This window comes from Sinocyclocheilus grahami, unplaced genomic scaffold (assembly GCF_001515645.1).
Source record: "Sinocyclocheilus grahami isolate Dianchi unplaced genomic scaffold, SAMN03320097.WGS_v1.1 scaffold299.1, whole genome shotgun sequence".
NCBI lineage: Eukaryota > Metazoa > Chordata > Actinopteri > Cypriniformes > Cyprinidae > Sinocyclocheilus > Sinocyclocheilus grahami.
Window position 1 is genome coordinate 167791 of NW_015505478.1, and position 27732 is coordinate 195522.

The 27732-nt window shown below is 37.1% G+C and overlaps 2 protein-coding genes across 3 annotated transcripts; both read right to left on the bottom strand.

Annotated features, from left to right (window-relative positions):
• Positions 1-3982: 3982 nt before the first annotated feature.
• On the bottom strand, positions 3983-16613 carry LOC107601097 (cytokine receptor common subunit gamma-like). Of its 2 annotated transcripts, XM_016293120.1 has the most exons (8): positions 16489-16613; positions 16011-16098; positions 14475-14650; positions 5996-6135; positions 5767-5914; positions 5572-5665; positions 4489-4573; positions 3983-4407 (listed from the first exon to the last, which is right to left on the bottom strand). In XM_016293120.1, exons 1-8 carry the CDS (start codon positions 16574-16576, stop codon positions 4186-4188), a joined length of 1041 nt encoding a protein of 346 aa, XP_016148606.1. In that variant the 5' UTR covers positions 16577-16613; the 3' UTR covers positions 3983-4185. The 2 variants fall into 2 exon arrangements, with proteins under 2 accessions (XP_016148606.1, XP_016148607.1); XM_016293121.1 differs by lacking the exon at positions 16011-16098 and having other exon boundaries at positions 16489-16539.
• An 8673-nt stretch (positions 16614-25286) lies between these two features.
• LOC107601113 (ras-related protein Rap-2c) lies at positions 25287-27478 on the bottom strand. Its single transcript, XM_016293144.1, has 2 exons — positions 26544-27478; positions 25287-25623 (listed from the first exon to the last, which is right to left on the bottom strand). The coding sequence occupies exons 1-2, from the start codon at positions 26814-26816 to the stop codon at positions 25345-25347; spliced, it is 552 nt and encodes a 183-aa protein (XP_016148630.1). The 5' UTR covers positions 26817-27478; the 3' UTR covers positions 25287-25344.
• Positions 27479-27732: the final 254 nt, after the last annotated feature.

The window sequence follows — 27732 nt, forward strand, 5'->3', positions numbered from 1 at the left end:
GTTACTGCATCATAAGTACTGAGGGTGACCCAGAGTGCAGTGAAAGCTTAAAAAATAAGACCCTCTGTCCCACAAGCAGAAGGGACTTGTGTTCCTGTGTTAACAGTGAATAACAGACTTTTGAAAAGGCTTCGGATACATACAGAAACTCACAATAGCACAAACTGATGCATAAAGAAGCAACGTATAAACCAGTATTATTTAAAAAATGTACAATTAATTAAAGTACATTTGTTCATATTATTAAATATATAGCTTTTTTAATGATTACAGTGAGGAGTAAGATTTATATATTGCTTTCCAGTAGGTGCTGGGGGAGGGGTTCATGTGGTTAATTATCATAAAAATCAAATGCAAAAAATCCTAAAAAAATAGGCTTAATTTTCTTTATGCAAAGTTGAAGTTTTTATTTTGGGTTGAAATATGATCGATGAAGAAGACTCTGAAACTAAAATTATGAAACATTAAAAATAAGGAATATGTCACAACTATACAACAATCAATAAACAAAAAAATATTTTTTTCTAATGGATAAAAATCAGAACAATATCATCAACATATGCAAATATAAAAATGTAGCTACATTTGAATAAATTAAGGAAATGCATTTATTTTCACTACTACTGCAGTTTCTTTAAAGTACAGCCACAAGGGGGCAATTAATACAACTTTATTTTGAATAGTAGCACTTGTACATTATTGCTCTTTTTAACATTTGTAAAAAACATAATAGTTTCTTGTCTGACATTACTGTATATTTAACTTTTCTGATATTTAAAATACAATATGAAAATGAATACAACTGGGAAATTTCATCATGACATTTCCATTTTTTACCAGCACGCTCAATTAAAATCTCTTTAAAAACCCATACTGTATACATATATGCATACAATAACTTCTGAGAATGTTGACTGATATCTAATAATGAGAATGAGAAATTAGAAATTAAATATACAAAAGAAGCCATATAAAAATATCTACAGAGATATAGTTCACAGAGGAGAAAGTGAGGCGTTATACACTGACCACATGCAAGCTGAAGACCTTCGGTTTGTAATATAGGCCAGTAGACAGTTTCAGTTCAGTCCTGTCAAACATAATAGTTTCTTGTCTGACATTACTGTATATTTTACTTTTCTGATATTTAAAATACAATATGAAAATGAATACAACTGGGAAATTTCATCATGACATTTCCATTTTTTACCAGCACGCTCAATTACAATCTCTTTAAAAACCCATAATGTATACATATATGCATACAATAACTTCTGAGAATGTTGACTGATATCTAATAATGAGAATGAGAAATTAGAAATTAAATATACAAATGAAGCCATATAAAAATATCTACAGAGATATAGTTCACAGAGGAGAAAGTGAGGCGTTATACACTGACCACATGCAAGCTGAAGACCTTTGGTTTGTAATATAGGCCAGTAGACAGTTTCAGTTCAGTCCTGTCAATCACACTCAATCTCATCATACAGTATGACTATCCTTTCTATACAACTTCCACAATAACTGACATCTGTCATTTTCAAAAGTAACCTTAAGGGATATTGTTTCAAACACGTGTCAAAACTGTCATATAATACATGTTTACTGTCTCTTTGCCACATTTTTGCACGCAGAGACGCATTAAGGAGGAGGACAGTGTTAATGACAGTGGTAATGAGTTCTCCATTAGTGATGGGCTGATCCCAGGTAACCTTCCTTACTACATGCCACAGATGTAATCAGATACCGTTGTAGGAGTATGTGCTAAGAGAGCGTGTGAAATATTAACGCTTGAGATCCCTGACCTCGGCGCAGGGTTTGAGGGGCACGCATGGGCTCAACTAACCTCCTCTGACCTGAGATCTCTAGAGCATGCAACAACCCGCCTGAGCTACTTTAAGATATCCTTAGGGGCCATTCACATAGAACTCGTTTTTGATTGGAATTGTGGGGAAAAAAACAACTCCAAGTCTTGAAAGACGCGAGATCATCGGTCAAACACGTCCGTTTTAGAGAGTGTTTACACAGAAAAACGCTGTAACCCACATGAAAAAATACTATAGTAATTTTTAGTAAATATAAATACTATAGTGTTTTTGAACCATACTATAGTAAAGTACTTGAATTAATTTGTTGTGGTAATTCTATTGTTGCTGTGGTAATATAACAACTCAAAGTAATTTAAACAAACTACTTTATCCAATACTGTATTAGTTTTCTACAACTATAGGGTATATTATACTACAATACTCTACAGTTTACTGTAATAAAAACTAAAGTATACTAAAGTATTTATTACAGTTTATCAGTTCACTATAGTTAATACTACAGTATGCTGTAGCATTCATTAACAAAGTGTTGTAAATACTATAATATATACAGTACAATACACTTAACTATAGTATCGTTCAAAAACACTATAGTATTTACTATAAATTACTATAATATTTTTTCATGTGTGGAACTGAAAAATGTATTCTGTGTAAACCAGACCTTACAGTGATAAAAGTCATTTCTTTGACGTTGAATATCCACTCAGAATTTGAATGACAGAAGCACATGAACAACTGGAAGTATATCCTTAAAAGTTCTACTGACAATCACGTCATATTTAAGATTGTTAAATAAAAGTCTTGAGCTGGGAAAAAATACCTAAATTTGACTGATTATGTGCTTATGATTATCCACATATCCTCCTTATGTATGAAAAATATCCTTGAGAAAGCTGTACATACCTGACTCAGCAAGTCCCAACCTGTTTTTTATGTATTCCATGAGGACAACAGTTGGACAGTTGGTGTTAACTAGGAACTGGTTAATATCTAAATACACAAACATCACATTGATATCAGCTTCTTGTCATTTACATAAACAGATAAAATAGAGAAATTTAAGTACACAGATAGCATATTTTCTCAGTTACTAAGTCGTATATAAATCTAAACATAGAATGCGTATAGCCTATGGCATTGATGTTTAAGCAATTTAATTCATTTTCAAATTAAAGACATGATTGAGATCCTTACCTCCATGTTTAATGTAAATAAACATTGCGGCAGAGAAGAACTTGACACTCACTGGCTGCTGCTCGGTTTTTAAGATGCTGCCTGCTGTAGGCCAGGTAAGAAGTTAGTGACACAGCAGACATAGAGTAACATAATCATCAAGACTGTGATGTCACAATGACATGGAATCAGATGAGGAAAAACACGTTCAAACTAGGGCAAGAAAGTACAACAATAGTATAATATGCACAATCAAAAGTTTTATTACATATTCATCCAATGTTACTAAAATTAAATAGCAGTTTTATTAATCATTATATACTATACAAATGAAAGCGGTCAAGCATTTTGAAGTGGATTTTTTATGTATTTGTATTAATTAAAAACCTAACACAACTATAAAAGTTAAACACTTAACAATGTGCTGTATTTCTTTAAAATAAATGCCATTGGTTTGCTATTTTTTAAATAAGACATTCATGTATTTTTAATGTTGGCTTACAACACTACTGTTCAAATGATTGGGGTCAGTAACTAATTAATTAATTTTTAAATAATACTTTGTTTCAGCAAGGAAACATTAAGCTGATCAATACTTACAGTAAAGGCACTTATATTGGTGCTAAAGTTTAGATTTCTTAGAAGTGTTGTTTCAGAAAATGTTGAAATTTCTATTTATTAAAGAATCCTGAAAAAAAACCATGGTTTCCACAAAAACATTAAGCAGAACGACTGATTTCAACATTAATAATAATAAGAAATGTTTCTTGAGAATCAAACCAGCATATTAGAATTATTTCTGAAGGATCATGTGACACAGAAGACTGGAGTTATGATGCTGAAAATTCAGTTTTGCCATCACAAAAATAAATTACAATTTTTTAATATATTCAGATAAAAATATGTTTTATTGTAATTATATTTTACAGTATTACCAGTTTCTATTGTATTTTGATCAAATAAAAGCAGCCATGGTCAACATAACAACCCCTAACTTTTGAGTACACTGATTGATTGAGAAATGTCAACAATTAAATTTTTCATCCTTCTTATACATAAATTCTGCATAAAATGAGATATGAATGAGGAAAAATAAATGTGCAAAGGAAAACATTCAAATGTAGCATGTGAACATGTTCAGTAAGAATGAGCTGACAGTGGTTAACACCACTTTGGCTTAAGAGCTCTGCTGTCCTGCACGCTCTTCTTCAGTGCTTGGTTCATCTGCAGGCTCTTTTTCAGTGCTTGGTTCATCACAGTTGTCAGTTTGAGAAGCAGGACTGGCCACAGGTGTGAGACCGGCGTCACAAGAGGGTGTAACCTCACACACGTCACAGGACGGCTCTGTGTAGTCAGGCTCAAAGGCTTCCTTAAGCTCTCTGGAGATGTGAACCCAGCTCTGAGAATATAATGAGAGGGTCACAGCGTATCCAAATCTGAAGAGCACATTTACTCATAATGACCTCATAGGAGTGGATACCTCAACATTTCCATCATGTTTATGAAACAAATCCTGTAGGTTCTTGCTAGGGTCAGGCACGACTGGAAGTAAGATGATCTTTTTCCTGTATATAAATAATTATTGTAATAATTAGTAATAATTAGTAATAATTTAATTTAATTATTAAGAATTTAAAGCTGCAGTCTGTATCCTTTTTTGGTTAAAAATTATCCAAAATCAACATTTGAGCAAGTACATAACCAGCCAGTGTTCAAAACGAATGCCTTACTTTAGTCCGATTCACAACGGTTAGCTTATAATAATGTTTTCTAATTTGAGTGGTACGGGTAGGTTTTCGCGGGAAATTCGAGCATGCTGCTGCGTCGTTACGTCACTTCCGGCACTCAAAGCTCTTTACATAGAAGGGGGGAATCTCCTCAACAACCACCAGTGTGCAGCATCAATACGCTGTTACTTGTTACTTACTTGTTCAGATGACAATATCCGGTGAAAATTCTTATTTGGGTCATATATTCCAAGACGTAGGCTAGAATCTGTGATTGCGAAGTACAGTGAATATCCACCCCGATGCGGTGACTGACTGCCACACATACTCCTCAAAACATTAGATTCATCCGCGCTGGAGCCGTGCTGGAGCACAACCAATGTAAGCTAGATAATTCCACTAACAGCTGCAATTGCAGGTTTTCAAACAGAGATGGCGACAAAGACTGTACATTTTGTAAGATACATTTACTTGAGAAGCAAAATAACAAGAAGGTTTTGTTCATTTTCTCAGAAAACACAACTTCATACCTTCATTTTGTATCTCAAATAAATGTATCTTGATTTAAGGATGTTTAGATATTTAAACTAAAAAAAACAAGACAAAAATACAAAGAAAAATATTCATTTTTGTAGTGAATGCAACATTTAATGCCATGACTTTCTTCTCATATTTAAGAGCTCCAATTGTGGAAGGGCGTCTTTTTAAGACCTGCAGAGACCCTGATTACATTATATTATTGCAATAAAATAATCTTTAAATAAAATCTGTAATCTATAAATAAAACAAGTCTTAATGAAAAACTCTTATGTTTAAGTCTTTTAAACATCTCTCACCTCTCACAATAGCACAACATCAAACCCAGCAGAAACAGCAGAAGGACTGACAGAACAACATAAAGCCACTGCCACCTGCCTTGTCTGCTGTTCCCTACATAACACAGAAACATGATGGGGAAAAAACTGTAAGAAGACAAATGAGAGCAAATCCATCCATACCATGTCCCTCACTATGTGATAGTAGTATCTCACCGGTGCCCGACTCCACCGGGACACTCCAGTCACTCCAGAGATCTGAAGCACTGCAGACATCAGCAACAGTGCTCCGCACTTGGAAAACATAGGGCTTGTTCTGTGAGACCTGAGACAGACTGTATGATGTTCCTGTCACGTTTGAGGACTGGGAGCAAAAGAAAGATGAAGATGAGACAGTTGGCCGTTTGACTGCAAAACGATCATAATATGATATCTCTGGTCTCACCTGTCTTGTGTCTTTCTGGTTGCGCACCATATAGACTTCACAGTTTTTTGGGAGGGGGGAACTGCTGTTCCACTGCAGTGAAAGTGTGCCATCCTGCTTATTCCACACCACTGAGAGGTTATAGGGTGGGTTTAGCTGCACTAAACAAATATATGTACAAACACAAACAAATGAGCCACTGGTTTAGAAGGAATTAATCATCAACAGACTTATTAAATATACAGGTGCATCTCAATAAATTTGAATGTCGTGGAAAAGTTCATTTATTTCAGTAATTCAACTCAAATTGTGAAACTCGTGTATTAAATAAATTCAATGCACACAGACTGAAGTAGTTTAAGTCGTTGGTTCTTTTAATTGTGATGATTTTGGCTCACATTTAACAAAAACCCACCAATTCACTCTCTCAACAAATTAGAATATGGTGACATGCCAATCAGCTAATCAACTCAAAACACCTGCAAAGGTTTCCTGAGCCTTCAAAATGGTCTCTCAGTTTGGTTCACTAGGTTACACAATCATGGGGAAGACTGCTGATCTGACAGTTGTCCAGAAGACAATCATTGACACCCTTCACAAGGAGGGTAAGCCACAAACATTCATTGCCAAAGAAGCTGGCTGTTCACAGAGTGCTGTATCCAAGTGTAGCGTCTGGACCACTCCAACAAGGAAAAAGGAAGGCCACTGTCAAAGAAACCCGGGCTTCCACACCACCTCAGCAGTGCCACAAACTGATCACCTCCATGCCATGCCGAATTGAGGCAGTAATTAAAGCAAAAGGAGCCCCTACCAAGTACTGAGTACATGTACAGTAAAAGAACATACTTTCCAGAAGGCCAACAATTCACTAAAAATGTTTTTTTATTGGTCTTATGAAGTATTCTAATTTGTTGAGATAGTGAATTGGTGGGTTTTTGTTAAATGTGAGCCAAAATCATCACAATTAAAAGAACCAAAGACTTAAACTACTTCAGTCTGTGTGCACTGAATTTATTTAATACACGAGTTTCACAATTTGAGTTGAATTACTGAAATAAATGTACTTTTCCACGACATTCTAATTTATTGAGATGCACCTGTATCTAATACAATATGGGATAATGGAACATTATAACAAAAATCGTAATAGGGTGATAAGGAACATAATGTACTCAATTATTACATGGTTATTTACCAAATAAATAATTAAGTGGACATAAAATATTGATTTAAGTTTAAATTATTTCATTATGCAAGAAGAAAAAGACTGTGGAGTGATAGAAGACATCTAGAACTATTGTAGCACAGCTGAAATCTGTTCGCTGGAATAATGGCCTGTTGGTCATATGAAAAATATTTGGCAAAAGAGTGCTATGACTAACCGATAATCAAAAACATAAAGGGAGAACTAAAATAATAAAATGAATGATTCAACTGGAAGGGTGAAGAAATTATGTAAATTATTAAACTACACTACTATTCAAAAGTTTATGTTTGGTAAGAGTTTGGTAAAGTCTTTAAAAGAAGTCTCTCATGCACACCAGGGCTTCATTTATTTGATCAGAAACACAGGAAAACTATTTTATTATGAAATACTACTTTTAAAAGAACCGTTCTATATTTTAATATATTTTAAAATGTAATTTATTTCTGTGATGCAAAATCTTCAGTGTCACATGATCCTTCAGTAATCATTCTAATACGCTGATTTGCTGCTCAAGAAACATTAATTATTATTATAGATGTTGATAACAGTTGTGCAGCTTAAAGGGGTCATATGATGCAATTAAAATTTTTCCTTTCTCTTTGGAGTGTTACAAGCTCTTGGTACATAAAAAAGATCTGTACAGTTGCAAAGACTAAAGTCTCAAATACAAAGAGATATTCTTTATAAAAGTTACGAGCCCAACCAGGACCAGATTTACGCATAGGCATTCTAGGCACGTGCCTATGCTTGCTCGTCCAGGTGGGGTTCCCAAACCAAAATGAAGAGATATATAATAGAAATGATATACTATGGGATATCTACAATAGTAAAAGAACCAAAACCCCAGAAGACATTGAGCAAATAAATATAACAAACAATAGGGTAAAAATGACAAACTATTTCCATGTCTTCAACCTTTTTTATGTACGGAAATCACGCTTTCTTTCTCCCGTTCTCTCTCACACACGCACACACATAGACTCGCACTCGTGCACACACGCAGAGACGTCAGCGTGCTGGGGCTGCCCCGTGAATTTATCAAAAAAAGAGTTTCGCAGCTGAAAAGCTACATGACATTTCTCAGTAGCAAGGTTCTTGAAGCAGTTCAACTTAAAGATTCGCTAGACGCTGCTGCTGCACACTGCTGAGAGACGCACAGAGCAAGTATTCACATGCACTTAATCTCTCCCTCTCTCTTTCTCGCTCTCTCTCTCTAATAACTGCATTAGACTGCATTAATAACTGTGTTAACCTGCATATCAATGGCTCAAGCCTCTGTTATTAGCTCTAAAATGACGTTTTGGAATTTGCAACGGAAGGTTTGGAATGAGGTGCATAAAAAATTAGCTAGTACAACACCCAAGAGATTTCAGGATGGAAACATGTCAAATGTCTTGAAACAAATAATCTGAACAATTAATGTGTGATTGTGACTCCAGGCCGTTAAAATTATTAGAGAAATAATGCACTTCCGAAGTGGTTATGTGGCCACGTTGCCGTGCCTTTTAATGGAATGAAATGCAATTTGTTTGAATTCTCAAACAAATTAAGAACCAACATTCGATTTTTATTGACTGAACGCAAGCGCTTATTACGATAGAAAGCACTGTAACGGTTTCCACTGATTAAGAAATAGTTTTGTTTGCTTGGGTGGTACTATTAGGCCTATTATATTAATAGGGAAGGGAGGCCCAAAAATTTGTTTTGCCTATGTCACGAAAAGAGGTAAATCCGGCCCTGACCACACCTTCCTAAAACAGCTCATTCTAACACGCCCCCACATGTCTATGTCACGATGTGGGAAGATTTGCATAACGCCGCCCAAATGTTCACGCAAAGAAAGAAGGCGTAACTTTTATTCTCGCTGTTGCCACCGCCGAGATGTTGTGGAGACGCTGTGTGTTTCGTTGTGAAAGTGAAACTACTTTGTTTGGCCTTCCAAAAGAGGACGATATCCGCTTTGTCATGCCTAGAGCTGATCCGTGCTGGTCACTGAGGAAATACATCAACTTCGCGCTGTGGATCACCGGATTGGCTTTCACCGTGGACGAAGCAGAGTCCAGCCCGGGGTCCTCACATGTGGTTGCCGCAAACCCGCTTGGCGCTCCTTCGTAGAACCCGCCGGCCGCCGCTCACTCTAGCCCACTAGCCGCCTCTCATAATTTATCTTTTTCCTACTCCCCCCGTTTGACTGGAAGAGGTGGAGGTACTGGTCTGCTTATCTTTAATGATTGGAAATGTAATCCTTTACCATCTTTGGGTATAAACAGCTCCTTTGAATCTCATTCAGTTTCTATTACCTACCCTCTTAAAATCCATTTTGTAGTTGATTATCGACCCCCAGGACCACTAGGTAACTTCTTGGATGAGTTAGATGTGCTGCTCTCAACCTTTCCTGAGGATGGTACTCCCCTAGTTATGCTTGGAGACTTCAACATCCACCTATATAAACCTCAGGCTGCAGACTTCCACACACGCTTGCCTCTTTTGATCTCAACCGAGTGTCAACTACTGCTACTCACAAATCAGGCAACCAACTGGACCTTATTTACACACGACACTGCTCCACTGATCATGTACTGGTTACTCCACTGCACACCTCGGATCACTTCCTCCTCACTCTTAACCTCAACATGGTTCCTGACACAACACATACCCCTCCACATGTCATCTTTCGACGTAACCTACGCTCACTCTCACCCTCCTGGCTATCTGCTATGGTATCATCTTCACTTCCTTCCCCTAAACTGTAAGCATCTTTTGATGCTTAAAGTGCTACTGATACTTTCTGCTCCACTCTTACATCTTCTTTAGACACTGTCTGCCCCTTGTCTTCCAGACCAGCCCATACCACCCCTTCTGCCCCTTGGTTATCTGATGTTCTCCGCGAACATCGTTCTAAGCTCAGGGCTGTTGAAAGGGTGTGCCATAAATCCAAAAATCCTACTGACCTTAATGTGTATCAGTCACTCCTCTCTTCCTTCTCTGCTAATGTCTCCACTGCTAAAAGGACATACTACCATAACAAAATTAACAATTCGTTTAACTCTCGCATGCTCTTTAAAACATTTTCCTCGCTCCTTTATCCTCCTCCTCCCCCTCTTGCATCAACTCTAATAGCTGATGACTTTGCCACGTTTTTCATTAATACAATTAAAAACATCAGTGCACAATTTTCCACACCACAATCTGTCAAGCACATCTTACCAGCAAACATACACTAATTTTCATCCTTTTCTCCACTCTCTGAGGCAGAAGTCTTTAAACTCATCCTTTCCAATCATCCTACTACTTGTCTGCTTGATCCTATTCCATCTCATCTCCTTCAAGCCATTTCTCCTGTAGTTGTACCTGCACTCACTCACATCATTAACATACCCCTTCACACTGGTGTTTTCCCCTCAACATTTAATAATAATAATAATAATAATAATTCCTTACATTTATATAGCGCTTTTCTGGGCACTCAAAGCGCTTAACATAGAAGGGGGGAATCTCCTCATCCACCACCAGTGTGCAGCATCCACCTGGATGATGCGACGGCAGCCATATTGCGCCAGAACCCCCACCAGCTTATTGGTGGAGAGGAGTGATGAAGCCAATCAGCAGATATGGGGATGGTTAGGAGGCCATGATGGTCAGAGGCCAATGGGCGAATTTGGTCAGGATGCCGGGGTTACACCCCTACTCTTTTTTGAAGGACATCCTGGGATTTTTAATGACCACACAGAGTCAAGACCTTGGTTTAACGTCTCATCTGAAAGACTGCTCGTATAACCCCACTACTTAAGAAACCCACCCTTAACCTATCTCTTTTAGAGAACTACCGGTTTCCCTTATTCCTTTCATTGCAAAAACACTTGAACGAGTTGTGTTCAACCAAGTCTCTGCCTTTCTCTCACAGAACAACCTCCTTGACAGCAACCAGTCTGGTTTCAGATGTGGACATTCAACCGAGACTGCCTTGCTCTCAGTTGCTGAACCCCTAAGACTGACAAGAGCGGATTCCAAATCTTCAATACTTATCTTGCTGGATCTGTCCACTGCTTTTGACATGGTTAACCACCAGATCCTCCTGTCAGCCCTATTGGCAAAGGGCATCTCAGGAACCACACTCCAGTGGTTGGAGTCTTACCTATCAGATAGGTCCTTCAAAGTATATTGGAGAGGTCCAAGTTGCAACATCTAACTACTGGGGTACCTCAGGGCTCAGTTCTTGGACCACTTCTCTTCTCTGTCTACATGGCATCATTAGGTTCTGTCATTCAGAAACATGGCTTTTCATACCACTGCTATGCTGATGACACTACCTCTCATTCCATCCTGATGATCCGACGATAGCTGCTCGCATCTCAGCTTGTCTAACAGACATTTCTTGCTGGATGAAGGACCATCACCTTCAACTCAACCTTGCCAAGACAGAACTGCTTGTGGTTCCAGCAAACCCATTGTTTCATCACAATTTCCCCATCCAGTTAGGCACATCAACCATAAATCCTTCAAAAACAGTCAGAAACCTTGAAGTTATGATTGATGATCAGCTTACTTTCTCAGACCACATTGCTAAAACTGTTCGGTCCTGCAGATTTGCTTTATTCAACATCAAGAAGATCAGGCTCTTTCTTTCGGAACATGCTTCACAACTGCTTGTTCAAGCTCTTGTTCTGTCCAGGCTGGACTATTGCAATGCTCTCTTGGCAGGACTTCCAGCCAGTTCTATCAAACCTTTACAATTAATCCAGAACGCGGCAGCAAGATTAATTTTTAATGAGCCAAAAAGAATGCACGTCACGGTGGAGAGGAGTGATGAAGCCAATCAGCAGATATGGGGATGGTTAGGAGGCCATGATGGTCAGAGGCCAATGGGCGAATTTGGTCAGGATGCCGGGGTTACACCCCTACTCTTTTTTGAAGGACATCCTGGGATTTTTAATGACCACACAGAGTCAAGACCTTGGTTTAACGTCTCATCTGAAAGACTGCTCGTATAACCCCACTACTTAAGAAACCCACCCTTAACCTATCTCTTTTAGAGAACTACCGGTTTCCCTTATTCCTTTCATTGCAAAAACACTTGAACGAGTTGTGTTCAACCAAGTCTCTGCCTTTCTCTCACAGAACAACCTCCTTGACAGCAACCAGTCTGGTTTCAGATGTGGACATTCAACCGAGACTGCCTTGCTCTCAGTTGCTGAACCCCTAAGACTGACAAGAGCGGATTCCAAATCTTCAATACTTATCTTGCTGGATCTGTCCACTGCTTTTGACATGGTTAACCACCAGATCCTCCTGTCAGCCCTATTGGCAAAGGGCATCTCAGGAACCACACTCCAGTGGTTGGAGTCTTACCTATCAGATAGGTCCTTCAAAGTATATTGGAGAGGTCCAAGTTGCAACATCTAACTACTGGGGTACCTCAGGGCTCAGTTCTTGGACCACTTCTCTTCTCTGTCTACATGGCATCATTAGGTTCTGTCATTCAGAAACATGGCTTTTCATACCACTGCTATGCTGATGACACTACCTCTCATTCCATCCTGATGATCCGACGATAGCTGCTCGCATCTCAGCTTGTCTAACAGACATTTCTTGCTGGATGAAGGACCATCACCTTCAACTGAACCTTGCCAAGACAGAAATGCTTGTGGTTCCATCAAACCTATCGTTTCATCACAATTTCACCATCCACCTTTACCTAAATTCATTACTTCAGACTTATGTGCCCTCTAGAAGCTTGCGTTCTGCAAGTGAATGTCGCTTTATTGTGCCATCCCAAAGAAGCACAAAATCACTTTCACAGACTTTTAAATTAAATGTTCCCTCCTGGTGGAATGAGCTGCCCAACTCAATCCGAGCAGCTGAGTCCTTAGCCATCTTCAAGAATCGGCTAAAAACACATCTCATCCATCTTTATTTGACCCTCTAACTCTAGCACTCTCTATTCTAATTATATTCTTAAAAACAAACAAACAAACAAACAAACACTTGTCCCTTTTAGACTTGCACTCTATTCATTTGCTGCTTGTTTTCTTTAAAAAAAAAAAACACTTGCTTTCTAATCTTTTTGTATTCTATCAGTTTTCTTTTTATTTATTATACAATTAACAAAATCAAAAAAGACCTCTAACACTAGCTTGCTCTATTCTATGTTTTCTTTTTATTTATTATATTATTAAAAAAACCTTGCTACGTGTACTGCGTTAAGCTAACTGAAACTTGTTATAGCACTTGTATATCATTGCTCTTTTGTTGATTTTGATTGCTTCCATTGTCCTCGTTTGTAAGTCGCTTTGGATAAAAGCGTTTGCTAAATGACTAAATGTAAATGTATTTACAACACTGTTCCAGAACAGTTCAACCCAAATATTCCGATGTGTCCAGCGCATTTTATGGAGGACTGTTTCCTGATCCTGGGAGAGTAGACTACAATGCCGGCTGTTCTGACTCAAAGACTGTAAGTATGTTTTCATATTTAAAGGATTTGCCACTGATGATTCAAACGCGAGTTTTGAGCAGTGTAGAGTAGTGCTTGTTGTTTGTCATTTCTCCGATCCCAAATGCAGACATGGTTTTATGTTTACGTGGCAACACAACGCGTAAAAATACAGTATAAATCATTATAATCTGTAATTATGTCTTTTAAAAGGCTTCATTTAGATTATTTGACGTTACATCCATCATATAAGTCACTTTGGAATAAATCACAGTAGTTAATCATGATTAAAAAAAGCGACTTTACAGTCTGGAAATACTTTAGGCTATAGCAAATAATTTTTCGGACCCCCTATCACTTTAAGAACCGCTGGTCTACACAGAAGAAAGACCTGTCTAGACTCTGCCCCGGTACGAGTTGTGTCGAGCTATTCATTAGTCTGTTGAAAAATATGAAATTGATCAAATGGGTTATTAATCCGTACAACTGCAGCAGTGGAGGACTATTATTCTGCTGCTTGATACTGCAGAAGAACTGATGACGCCACGGTTTGATCTTCGGCTGACCAATCAGCAGAAAGGGGCATTTAATTCCCGCCCACATGTAGAAATCGAATATTCAAGCTGTTTATTCATTTTTCCACCCATTAACGAAAAATGAATATTTAAGCTGAATTCTCGTTTTTCGTTTCTTGGAAAAAAACAACAAAAAAGGAGCCGTTTTCTACTTTCAATATTAAATCAAAAAACGAATGATCGAATGATACACGGATTCTTACTAATCAAATTTTTTGAAAGGTAGTGTAGATTCACAAGCATTCTTTGACAGACAATTGAAATGTTGTAAATCTGTTCTCTCACCTTTTCTCTTGATGGAATTAAACGTTTTTGCAAAAGTGTGGTTTCTTTCAGTGGATACATTTGTAGAAAATGGTGTAAACCTCTGATCAGGGTTTTTGAGAGGAATTCTGCAGCCTACAGTGTAACTGTGCTCCATTATGTATTCTGGACAGTCTTGTGAGGGATCATGTAGAAATCTGACAAAAAAACAAAAACAAATTATGAAAAATGTATTTAACAAAATCATAAAAAACTGCTGACAGGTCAAATTATATTATCATCAATATTCAATATATATTATATATATATACACACACACACACAGTTGAGAGCACAATTAGAGAACAACCTACAATTAGCTAAATTTCAAGGTCACGGATTAGTCCTATTTGAATTTTTCCTATCAGGAGTAGAAGGGCAGTTCTTTAAGCATATTTTATAGATTAATTGCATTCTGAAGCACAGTATAAAAAACTTAAAAATAACTCCAAGTTATTGGTGTTAATCGTTAATTGTGACACTGGCTGTGAAAACCCAGGTTAAGTAAATTTTTTATTTTTTACATAAAATCATCCTTCATAAGGTAAACGCATTCTATAGAAATGTAACCTTGATATCTTTAATATTGAGTAAGGCCATGTCAAAGATTAAAATCATAGTGAAATGAATGGTTGAAATAAAACTTTGATGCTTGTTATCTCATAATTAGATTTTTAGACTTTTAGCCTGGATTTCACAGACAGGGTCACAATTATATGACAAACCCTATTTAACTGGCAACATTCCTCTAATTTTCACTGAGATTGCAAGAAGGCAGGCTGCTCTAAGGTGACTGAAACCCTGCGACAGGAGGTTGTCCAGACGAAGGCCAAAGGGATGACCCTTTCAGCCAGTGCACTGTCATTCCAAATCTGTAATTTCTCGAATACTGCAGCTTGTATTTACAATGACAGTAATTAATTCAAGTCCCTCAAAAAGGCTGGCCGTCCATGTAAGACAAATGCAAGAGAAGGCAGGATAATGCGGAGACTCTCAATGGGGAATCGGTTCAACACTGTAGCTGGAATTGCTTGACAGTTCAGTGCTGAAGTAATGAGAGCCAGTTTAATTTATCTGGGTCCAACGGGAAACATTTTGTTTGGCATCAAACTGGGGAAAGACTGAAGCCCAAGTGCATAAAGAAGTCAGTGAAAGGTCGAGTTTTCTACAACAGGAGTTGGGCCTCTTGTACAGATACAATTATACAGATACATGGCAGAGTGAATGCAAATGCTTATCAGAACCTCCTTCAGCAACATACAATACCTTCCCCGCAATCTACCAATCAGCTTACAATTTTCATGCAAAACAATGCCCTTGTCACACTGCAAAGCAGGTAAAGCAGTTCCTTGAAGCCAAGAACATTGAAATAATGAAAAGGCCAGTGCAGAGTGAAAACAACTATATTAGGAAAAAAATCAAGTATTTATAGATTGTTGTCTAATTTTGATCTCCACTGTATATATCCAGTTGGGATGAATGTATTAGGGAAGGTGAGTGAAATGGGGTGTGACTTACGCACTGCTGAAGGTGTAGTTCATTGTTGGTATGTTTGGGTGCCAGAAGCACTCCACATACTCAAGATTGATGATCTTACACTGCACACCTACATGAGTCAAGTTGATTCAAAGTCATTCATATAACAATTCATTAATACATTTTTTCACTTTTTTTCCCCGAAACCTACATAGACATAAAACTAATCAGTATCAGAATCTCAAACCTCAAGAGTATCATCACAACATCATACACACAAATGACATACATGAGAAGAACCGTGGAAATCCCCATCCAAACGCGTCTCTCAAACTTTTTGTCTTTTAGAAAACCAAAACTAAATGCAAACATACAATCAGAATCCTCTTATACAAACAGCATTATTAAGAAGAATTATATTCCCAATCTTGTGATAAATCATTTGCTCGCCTTTAGTTTTTAACCCCATTAACCACAAAAACATTTTTCAGCACAAAATTGTGTGTAATTATATACTCACTCGGATCAACTGTTGAACAGCATTGTTGAAAGGACAGAATTAAGAACAAAAGCCCAAAATATAGTTTTGATGTGTGAATGTAAGTCATTCTCTCCTCTGAGCGTCTGAGTGACAAATGACTGTGGTCTAATACTACACAGGATGTTCACTACTGCATGAACTACACCACAACTTCCGCTTCTTTAAATGGGTCATATGATGTGATTTCTATTTTTCCTTTCTCTTTGGAGTGTCACAAGCTCTTGGTGCATAAAGAAGATCTGTAAAGTTGCAAAGACTAAAGTCTCAAATCCAAAGAGATATTCTTTATAAAAGTTAAGAGTCAACCACGCCTACCTAAAATGCCTCGTTCTAACATGGCACCACATGTCTACATCACGATGTGGGAAGATTTGCATAACCCCGCCCAAATGTTCACGCAAAGAAAGATGTTGAATCCGCCGGCTGCGCCGTTCTCAAGCCCGCCCGCCGCTCACTAAAGCAGGCCTCAACTCACTCTAGCCCGCCGTGTGTGACGCTGTGTTTCGTTGTCAAAGCGAAACTTTGTTTGGCCTTCCAAAAGAGGACACGACTAGAAAGCAAGACCATCAAAGAACTCAGACATTTCAGTGACACTTCGCGATCTTCAGAGAACTTGAAAGTCTTTCAAACTCAGACTTGACGAAGGAATTGCCTCAGCGTTTCAGCTCTCAACTAAACAGAACGCAAGTAAACGAACAAACTCTTCAACTCAGCTGACCAGGTGTAGAATTGAATTAAACAGTAAAGATAAGACAATCGCTGCTTGGTGTTCTCCTAGGCTGAATTTAAAACCACTCGTTAAACGAGTTAGGACTTTGAAAACTTCATGCAACTCCGTCAACTCATTTCCTTGAATCCGCCTGATTAGGATAGAGCAGATATTATGACATATGGGGCCGGTTGCATAAACCTCGATTTTAAGAACAGGTTTTTTTTCTTCAAGATTGTTCCTAATTTTTAAAAAATCTGTTACATAAAAAGGCAGACTGGTTTACTTGGAATTCGAAAAATAACACACATTACCCCTTGAGTAAATGCTGGTTGGTCAAACTAGTTTTCAAGACACAGTCTTAACATAGTGACTAAGTTTATGCAACTGCCATATGATCTAAAACTCATTTGTAGGTTATTATAAAGTCAGCAACAAAAAAATGTATGTCAGATCAGTGGTTTTTAATCTTTTAGATGCCATTATGGATCCCAAATATGATCATGCGAGAGACCCTCCCATTCTAAAATTAAAATGCATCTATATATTTTCAAGTATAAAGACCCAATTTATACTGTGAAAAATGTATATTCTAAATGTGTAAAATATTATTAAATATTTAGCCTCCCCCAGGAAACTATAGTACCGTACTGTTAGATGTATTATTTATTTTATTCAAAAATATAAAGATATAAAATGTACTCAAATATTAAACATATCATGTGTCTCCATAGTACTATACCCTGCAGCCACCAACTGGTGAGAATTTTTTACAGACAATTATTGCAGATATCACACATTTTAAAGTGGAAACATGGATTTTTGATTATCTTATATTTATATTTGTCAGTATATGAACTACTTATCTGTTATCTGATGATTATTATAAAGAGTTTCCCTTAATCTGCCTGCATCAAAAACAATCAAATTCATTTATGTTTGAACTGTAGTGTATTTATGGAAAGCCGTTTTAACATTTAATCTATAAGCCATACTAGTATCTATTTTCATGCTACTAGTACTTCTTTTTTAGATACTAGTATCTTTTCCATTAAGTACTAGTACTTATTCATTAACTACTAGTGCTTATTCTTTAGGTACTTGTGTCCTTTGTAAAGTTACTAGTACTTATTCATTAGGTACTAGTTCTTATATATTAGATACTAGTACTTATTCCGATAGTGACTAGTATTTAATTATACTCTTCTTGTTAAGAAAAAATAGAACTAGTACTTATTTTTCAGTTACTGGTAACCTTTTAGACCAAAGATATCCTGAACTTAATAGATTCTAGTACTTTTTAAATGTGCATTTCTGCCCAGTATGGTAATCGTATGTTGAATATTAACGAGCCAGCAACATATAGGAGAGAGATTAGACACGAAACAAAAACAAGGAGACAGATGTACTTTTTTTGAGGAAACCACATAGTAAAAAACAATAATTTGTACACAATCACATAGAAAGTCGTGGGAAAGTCGGGGAAGTCGTGGCCTAATGGTTAGAGAGTCGGACTCGTAACCCAAAGGTTACAGGTATTGTAGGTGGGGGGAGTGAATGTACAGCGCTCTCTCCCACCTTCAATACCATGACTGAGGTGCCCTTGAGCAAGGCACCGAACCCCCAACTGCTCCCCGGGCGCCGCAGCATAAATGGCTGCCCACTGCTCCAGGTGTGTGTGTGTTCACTGCTGTGTGTGTGCATTTTGGATGGGTAAATGCAGAGCACTAATTCCGAGTATGGGTCACCATACTTGGCCACATGTAACGTCACGTTTTTTTAACGTATTTTTGTCAGTTTTGTAAACACTGTAATTTCGTAAACATTGTAGCCTAATGTGTTTGTTGGTCATTGTACGAGTGACCTCCGGTGGCAGGATGGAGATAAGACACCAAATTTATTATCTATCATTTTCCTCTTTTTCCTCCAGTAAAAACAATAAATATCATATCAGGGCTGTACGTTAACTTTTTTTGCATTTAGCAGTGGTGCTAAAGACACTGAATGTTTTTAGATTAATGTTCTGTACAGGGCACACAAAATTCAAACCTTATGGTTTTCAGACAAACATTTATTTGAAAAAAAAAAAGGCCAAAAATGATTAATAATAAAAACAAAACCCACCAGGTTTGCTGTACTTGTAGGGCTATACAATTTGGCTAAAAATGTTGTTTTTATCAATATAACTAATAATGATTATGGTTATTATTTCTAAATAAAAACATTAAACAAAATAAGGAATATTACTTTTGTAATAACACTATTTCACGTTAATATACAAAACAGTGTATTTAATAATAAATATAATAATAAACATAGCTGCAAGAAAAATAAAAAATGTTCACTTCTCTACATTGCAGAAAAACTAAGGATTTGCAAACGTTTACCTCAAAGTTCTTAATTATTTTTGATATTTTTACCCAAATTAGGGTTTTGTGAGCAATAATGAGTACTCGGTTGTAATCTTCTTTTTCCATTCATACTCGTTGCCGGAGAGCGCCCTCGCGCAGAAACTCCACAAGTGAGACTCACTGATGACGTTCCAGGAAATCCAAAGGAAATCCAATCCATATGGACAAACACATCCAGCTCTCGCTGTAGATGTAGCCTAGTAGCTGAATAACATGCAGAAAGGCGTTTTACTGTTGAAACATTAAGAAAATAAATAATGATTGCGAAAATATATGGTTTTATCTTTGTTCTTCAAGCTATCTTGGGTATTTTTATAAGAATAAAGTAGATTTAAAATGCAATGCTAATCGACATAGCCTTTATCACTGTATAGAATAATATAAAGTGGCACGATTTCTGCCTCGTTCTATTTAATGAAACCATGTCAGATCACAAAAATACGCTATTTCAAAGACTCGACTGATGTTGTGTAGTGAATTTAGACTAAACATATTATACTTTTGTTGGAAGTTTTTAATCTTTCCTTGTGTTTTAGGCTAACATACAAAGCCAGTTATCCCTACTTTACATTAATTTGATTGTTTTGTATTACCATGTGGAGTCTGATTGGACGGTGGAGAGGAACTCATGTTTATGTAATGATCTGTTTAAATTAAGACATCTCTAAATACATTCTCACTAGTTCATGAGGTTGAAGATATCTCCAAATGAACAGGGAGTGGTAGTTATTCTGTTTTTGATATCATCTTTTCATTTCTAACTAGTAATTATTGCAATAGTGACTAGTGTCACTAGTGTTACTAGTGTAAACTAGTGTCTATTTAATAGGTACTAGTATCTAATGAATGAGTACTAGTATCTAAAAAATACATACTAGTACCTAATAACTACTAGTACATAAACATTAAGTACTAGTCACTAGTGGAATACATACTAGTTAAAATTGAATAGCTGATATCTCAGTGATGGATCCCCATAGATGTCAATGGCAAAAATTAAAAATGTGTTACTAGTAACAATATAATAATTACTAGTCACTATTGAAATAAGTACTAGTATCTATTGAAATAAGTACTAGTATCTAATGAATAAATACTAGTGTCTAATGAATAAGTACTAGTGTCTAATGAATAAGTACTAGTGTCTAATGAATAAGTACTAGTGTCTAATGAATAAGTACTAGTATCTAGGGCTGCATGATTAATCGAATGCGGTTGTCATGCGCATCTTGTCAGTAAAGCCGGTTCTGTGATTAGTAGTAAATCTCCAGCACGTGCTTTCAGATGGAGCAGCATTTACTACACAGAGGCGTAGTCCACTGACAAGCTACGCAAAATCACGTTCATAATCGCAGACAATTTAATCGCGTGATTATAAAATAGAAGAAATCATTCTGCGATTATGAAAGCTGTTTGCGTAGCTTGTCAGTGAACTACGGCTCTGTGTAGTAAATACTGCTCCATCTGAAAGCAGCAGAAAATTCCACATTTAATAACATGTTTTTACTCCAAACTCACTTCATAACGTCAGTCGAGTGTTTGAAATAAATCCTTCTGTGAGATGATGTGGCTTCTAACACAGAATAAGGCACGCAACATATTTTATAGTATTCTAAGCAGTCATAAAGTAGGGTGACCATACGTGCCATTTTCCCAGGATGCATCCTGGCCAGGATTTCTATATTGCCTAAAATATCAGCTTCGACAATCGCAGCTTCTGCCTATTCGTGATTTATACTATTTATTTACTAATAAATAAGTACTAGTATCTAATGAATAAGTACTAGTAACTTTACAAAAGACTGTAGTACCTAAAGAATAAGCACTAGTAGTTAATGAACAAGTACTAGTACTTAATGGAAAAAATACTAGTATCTAAAAAATAAGTACTATAAACATTAAATTAGATACTAGTGCGGTTTATAGATTAAATGTTAAAACGGCTTGCCATAGTGTGTTTAGTGTAGTGTTTGGGCCAAAGTTAGCTCCTCTAACCCACCAGCATGACTGATGACCAGATCTGAGTGTCTCATGTCCTCGGCGATTGAGTCTTTGAAACGAAACACTTGAAGTGTCAGTCCTGGACAGCTGTCTGGATCAGGAACAACTGAGCCTCTGCCAACCTGAAGCACCACGTCTGTGTAGCCACGGTCGATTAATGCCTTCATTCAGAAACATGGAAACAGTCATTAAAGTAAGCCAGGATATTGGTTCGGCTTATTGCTTATAAAACTAGCTCACAAATACCGACAAGTATTTGTGACATTCAGTTTACGTTTCCTTTGCAGTTCTCACTATTTATGAATGACATTCTTACCTTCACGGATTCATCTGAAGTCACAGCGCCAATCAGTTCATCAAAACTCGTCGTCCCGACAGTTACGAATACAGCTTTCATTATATCAGAGTGACAGTCTTTACTAAATGTAACAGAAAACAGACGTGAACAAAAAAGAAACAGTGAAGAAAACGTAAGAGTCTCTTAACACTCCATACTTCAAAATAAAAGTCCTGATGGCTTAAAATGGACCCACTAGTCATGTGTATGCTTTTAACAGAATATAGTGGTATATCAAAGTATTTAATGTTAGCCTTGTCAAAGGTGGGATTTATCTCTAAAATGACCCCCCCCCCCTCCTGCTTCCTTTTTTTTGGAGTTTGGCTAAAAAAATAAAATAAATCTTTAAATCTACATGACCCATTCCTACACATATATTACAGTAAACATCGCACTTTAAAAAAAAAAAATGAAAATCATATTCTATTATTATAAAAAAAAACACCACAATTACTGTAGGTGAACATGGAGAGTGTTTACACTTTAAATATTTTTCATAGAAATATGTCCTTAAACTAAGTCATATAAAAGCTCAAACTGTACTGCATAACTCCAATGACCCATTAATTATTGGGGCCTTTTATATTAAAAAACAGTCAGGTGCCCTTAAAATTATTTAAATAACAATACAATTATTATTAAACTGTATAATTACGTTAAAATAAATAAAAACATTGGATTTAAAGTATTTAAATTAAATTTTTTCCCCCTTAATAGTTTTGAACATACAGTTCTTGACATTTCTGGAGTCACAAAATAAATTGTGGTGTGGGAGTCTTTGGGTCAAAAATAGCTTTAGCTTTTTTTAGCAGTTAATTACAGCTTCAAATGTTCATAAATGTCTTTTGCACACCTGAATTTGGACCCCTAAACATCTTATTTTTTCTTTTAATAACTTTCTCTAAATCAGTGGCAGACTGGATAGTAAACTCTGGCTGGGTGACCTATGGGCATTCAGAGACTCCAGAAGCCACACTCATGATCACAACTCAGCCACAGCTATCTGATCAAGTGCTGCAGGTGGTCATCTTTCCAGCAGGTTTTCCCATCTCCACACAGAATGTTGCAGCTGTTATACTAGTCATTTTGTTCTTGGCCATCTCCTAGACCACAGGCGGGCAAAAGGATGAAGCTTGGTTGTTTAACATTGTTAAACGTTCTTAAAGGCTCTCTCTTTTTTCGTATTTAATGCCGACTTAAATACTTTTAATAATGCACAATCTTATTTCTTTGTCTTTCCATTACGAAAAAATCTCTGCAACAAAGTCCTGAACTTTAGTCAGATGTGCATGACAAAACATTGTCTTTATGGCATTATCCCTATCCATGTCAAAATGTAACCTTATTAAAAGGAAATGGAATGTTTTAGTTGGAAAACACCCTCTTCATCTACTTAACTCTGCAAGCAAGCAAGCAGACTCTTTCTTCGAGCTCATCACAAGATCCTCACATTTCAGACATTGGGTTTCCTTCACAATAAGACAGATTGTTGGGAACTGATAACGGTTTCCAGGCAATTTAAAGGTCATTATCAAAAGCCTATTGTGAGGTATTGCATGCATTGATTTCAAGTTCTTTATTTAGTTGTTTTGGTTTAAGTCTCACAAAAATGTAAATGATAACCAACTTCGGCATTTGTACATTTTATGTGCTTACAGTGTTAAAAGCCAAAAGTAACATCTGCAATACTGTGCTGTATGGAGCGCTGACAATTTAAGTTTCTATTGAAGCAGTGGTTGGAAACGTGCCCAAAACATATTGTAACTTGTTGGGCACAAAAGATATGCAAGAGACATCTTAGAAATGAAATTAAAATACAAGAAAAGAAAGAACTGACTCAACAGGGGTTTCAGACTGTAATCAATTAAGGCATCATCAATGCTGTACTTCAGAAACAATGCATACTGTAGTCACAAAAAGCCAAAATAGCCAACAGAATATAAAAATGCAATATTTATCTATCTCGGTAATTAAAGACTTTAATAAATAGAGTATTAGGAGAGAAAGCAGTAGTTTAAAAAAATCAAAAGGGGGGAAAAAAAGAAACATTAGATATTGAGGTCTCACACCTGCATAATGGCTGTTACAGCTTAACAATTAGATATCAAACTTAAAGATCATCTTACATCAGCAAAATGTTTGAATAAGACTATAAAAAAAATTTGTTTACATAAAGACGCCATTAAAATGGCTCATCTGGGTCATCCTAAAATTCTCCAGAAGACCATTTCCTGTTTTGTGACATCACTTTCCATTCAGGATGTTCGGTTTTCCTCTTTATTCACAAAGATTGTCCCTGTTCTCATGTGCCTGACTGCTAGTCCAGACAGCCCAGGCTTTTCACGCCTCATCTCATTGGTACTGGGATTAAGCAGTTTTATTCTTCACGCCACATTCTTGGTGCGATCCAATGATAACAGAGCTCAATTTTATTATATATATATATATATATATATACATACATACACACACACACACACACATACATATGATAAACATATTTATATATATATATATATATATTGGAAAAATCAAGCATCATGACATGTGAATGCACTAGAAAGCCTGAATGTTGGTTAGTTTTTTTCCTCACGGCACAAAAAATAGCTTCTGCGTTGAAAACTAAGGTGGATAAAATTATATCTATAGCATTATATGATACTATGCATGTTCTTTGGAATTTAACTTCCAAATAAATGAACCTGTTTGATGTAAGATGATCTGTTGGACTTAAGATCATCTTACATCAGCAAAATGTTTGAATAAGACTATAAAAAAAATTTGTTTACATAAAGACGCCATTAAAATGGCTCATCTGGGTCATCCTAAAATTCTCCAGAAGACCATTTCCTGTTTTGTGACATCACTTTCCATTCAGGATGTTCGGTTTTCCTCTTTATTCACAAAGATTGTCCCTGTTCTCATGTGCCTGACTGCTAGTCCAGACAGCCCAGGCTTTTCACGCCTCATATAACACAAATATTTTTTATCATTTACTGCATTTTATTATTCTATATTTATTTATCTATCCATAGTGGCTAATGAATAGGAATTTAAGCACACTCACAAAAAATAGCTTACTTCTGCGTTGAAAACTAAGGTGGATAAAATTATATCTATAGCATTATATGATACTATGCATGTTCTTTGGAATTTAACGTCCAAATAAATGAACCTGTTTGATGTAAGATGATCTGTTGGACTTAAGATCATCTTACATCAGCAAAATGTTTGAATAAGACTATAAAAAAAATTTGTTTACATAAAGACGCCATTAAAATGGCTATGTGAATGCACTAGAAAGCCTGAATGTTGGTTAGTTTTTTTCCTCACGGTTTTGCACTCTCATACCTGGACTGAAAGTAAGGCCAGGACGCTCATTGCACAACGCATGCGGTGCAGCACTGCTCTTGCTTCTCGGGTAGAGTGGTGTAGTTCATCTGCCTCACAATCTCAGCGAACAGCTCATCGACCATGCTCTTGCTCTTGGCTGAGGTCTCTATGAAGGGGCAGCCCCACTCTTGTGCGAGCGCTCGTCCGTCAGAGGCCGCCACCTCCCGCTCGGACTCCAGGTCCACCTTATTCCCCACCAAGATCAGAGGCACCTTCTCAAAGCGCTTCACACGAACGATCTGGTCCCGCATGGGTCTGATGTCCTGCAGAGCAGAGAGAGAAGGTAATGTATGATATATAAGTTAAAACTCAGGTCTCCAAATAAGTCAGTTTATGGAGAAATGAACAGTCTTAAAGTTGCAATGAAATGGAAGTGGTGACAGATCTTTTCTTCTGTATTGTGACGTACATCCAAGTGAAACGGATTAACGAAAAAGACAAAACGTTGGGCGGGGCCTTGGTTCTGTGCTTTGATTTTGAGACACAAGTGAAGGCAAAGCTTGTAGGGGTGGGGTTTAAGGGGACTAAATGATGGGATTGGTTAAACCATTTTTAAAAATGAAACATGCAGATTAAATGTCTACAATAAGATCAATACCATGCATTTCGACTATAGTTTTTTTCCACACTATATCTGGCTTCAAATAGAAGGCTTGTTAATAATAATAATAATCTTATTTTTGTATTACTTTTGTGTAATAGGATCCCTTCCAGTGCTGTTGTTCTTTAAATCATGATTTACTTTTTCTCAGTTTTGTTCTTTTTGGAATAAAATGCTTTTCTTGTATAAGTAATACAAAATGTTATGTACACATGTACTGTCATGTTATAAGAAAGAATTGGATAATAAAGATAAAGTAAAAACAAACAAACAAACATATAGAATGATAAGTGGGTGTGTGAGATCACCAGGGTTGGCGATAGTGCATTTGAATGTAAGAAGTTACAACCTGTTGCATGTATGCCATAAACTACTTTTAAAAGAGACATATTTTTGATTTCCTGTCATGTACAGTTTGCCAGAGAGGGCTACGGTTTTGTGCTCTCCAAAAATCACAGGAGTTTCCCTGCTAGAGTGATTTTCTGACTTCAGTTGTGGTAATAGTTGTAAGGATGTCCTAATCTAAACCTCAAAAGTCTATTTGTTGTACTAGCTGAGCCAGACATGAGACGCAATACTCACCTGAAATGACTGCTGATTGACAAGACTGTAGACTAGAATGAAGCCTTGCCCGTTTTTGATGTACAGATCTCGCATGGACGCAAACTGCTCGGTCCCAGCGGTGTCCAGGATCTCCAGCACCGAGGGGGACGAATCCACCTCGATCTCCTTCCTATAGAAGTCTTCGATGGTCGGGTCATATTTCTCTATGAATGTCCCGGTCACAAACTGGACCGTGAGTGCGGACTTGCCCACGCCGCCGCTGCCCAGCACAACCACCTTATACTCCTTCATTTGGTCTGATCCAGGCTTAAGCTACAGCAAACTTGATCTGCTCAGCAACGGCCATAAAAACATAAAAATACCACAGCACTTCTTATCGAGGCGTTTTATGACCAAAACAACAACGGGGGAGCACTTTTATCGGGTTCGAGGAAATCAAAGCCACAGATTCAACAGCGGACGAGAGTGTTTTCCCTGGGTATACGTCTAGCTAAATCCACAACGCCCCTCCATCTGTGCCCTATCGCCATTGGGATCCGTTCATCCGAGAGTTTGTTAGCTACAGAGACGATGTAAAACACAAGTATTGTGTGCAGTCGTGTCCATGTTTGGCGTTCGTGTGAATGGAGCGCTACATGACTAGCGTTAGCTGGCTAGTGGTTTTCAAAGAGAGCGAGGCTGTACTCACATAAAAACGTCCCTTTCTTGCTTTAATACCGCTTCTGAGCGACGAATATAATCACCGGGTTCAGGTTTCTTGCTCTGAGACTCTTAACTCATACACGCCGCCTCGGAATCCTGCATTTCCTTCCCTTCTTGTGCCTCTTTTCCCCGGCCCGCCTCTGCATATCGGCCCCAGACAGCAGCAGCAGCGGAGCTCCTTTCTCAAGCTAGCGTGAACGAACTGTTCGGCCGAGTCGAATCACTTCAGTGAATCGGTTGAATTGATTCACGGATTATCTCGGGTAAATTTAGCCGGGATCCGTAAATTTCAAACATGTTCGATTTGTAAGAGCATTTGGAAACAAAGATTTGATTGACATTGAGTTTAATTAGCAGAAATGTTACAAAAAAAACGTCAAGGAAATATGTTTATGACTTGTATGGCGGTTTTATCAGCACATAGTTGGTTATGATAAATAACTAATTTAAAACGCTTTCCCAAGATAATTTTAGTACTGATTAATGTAAACTATAATGTACATTT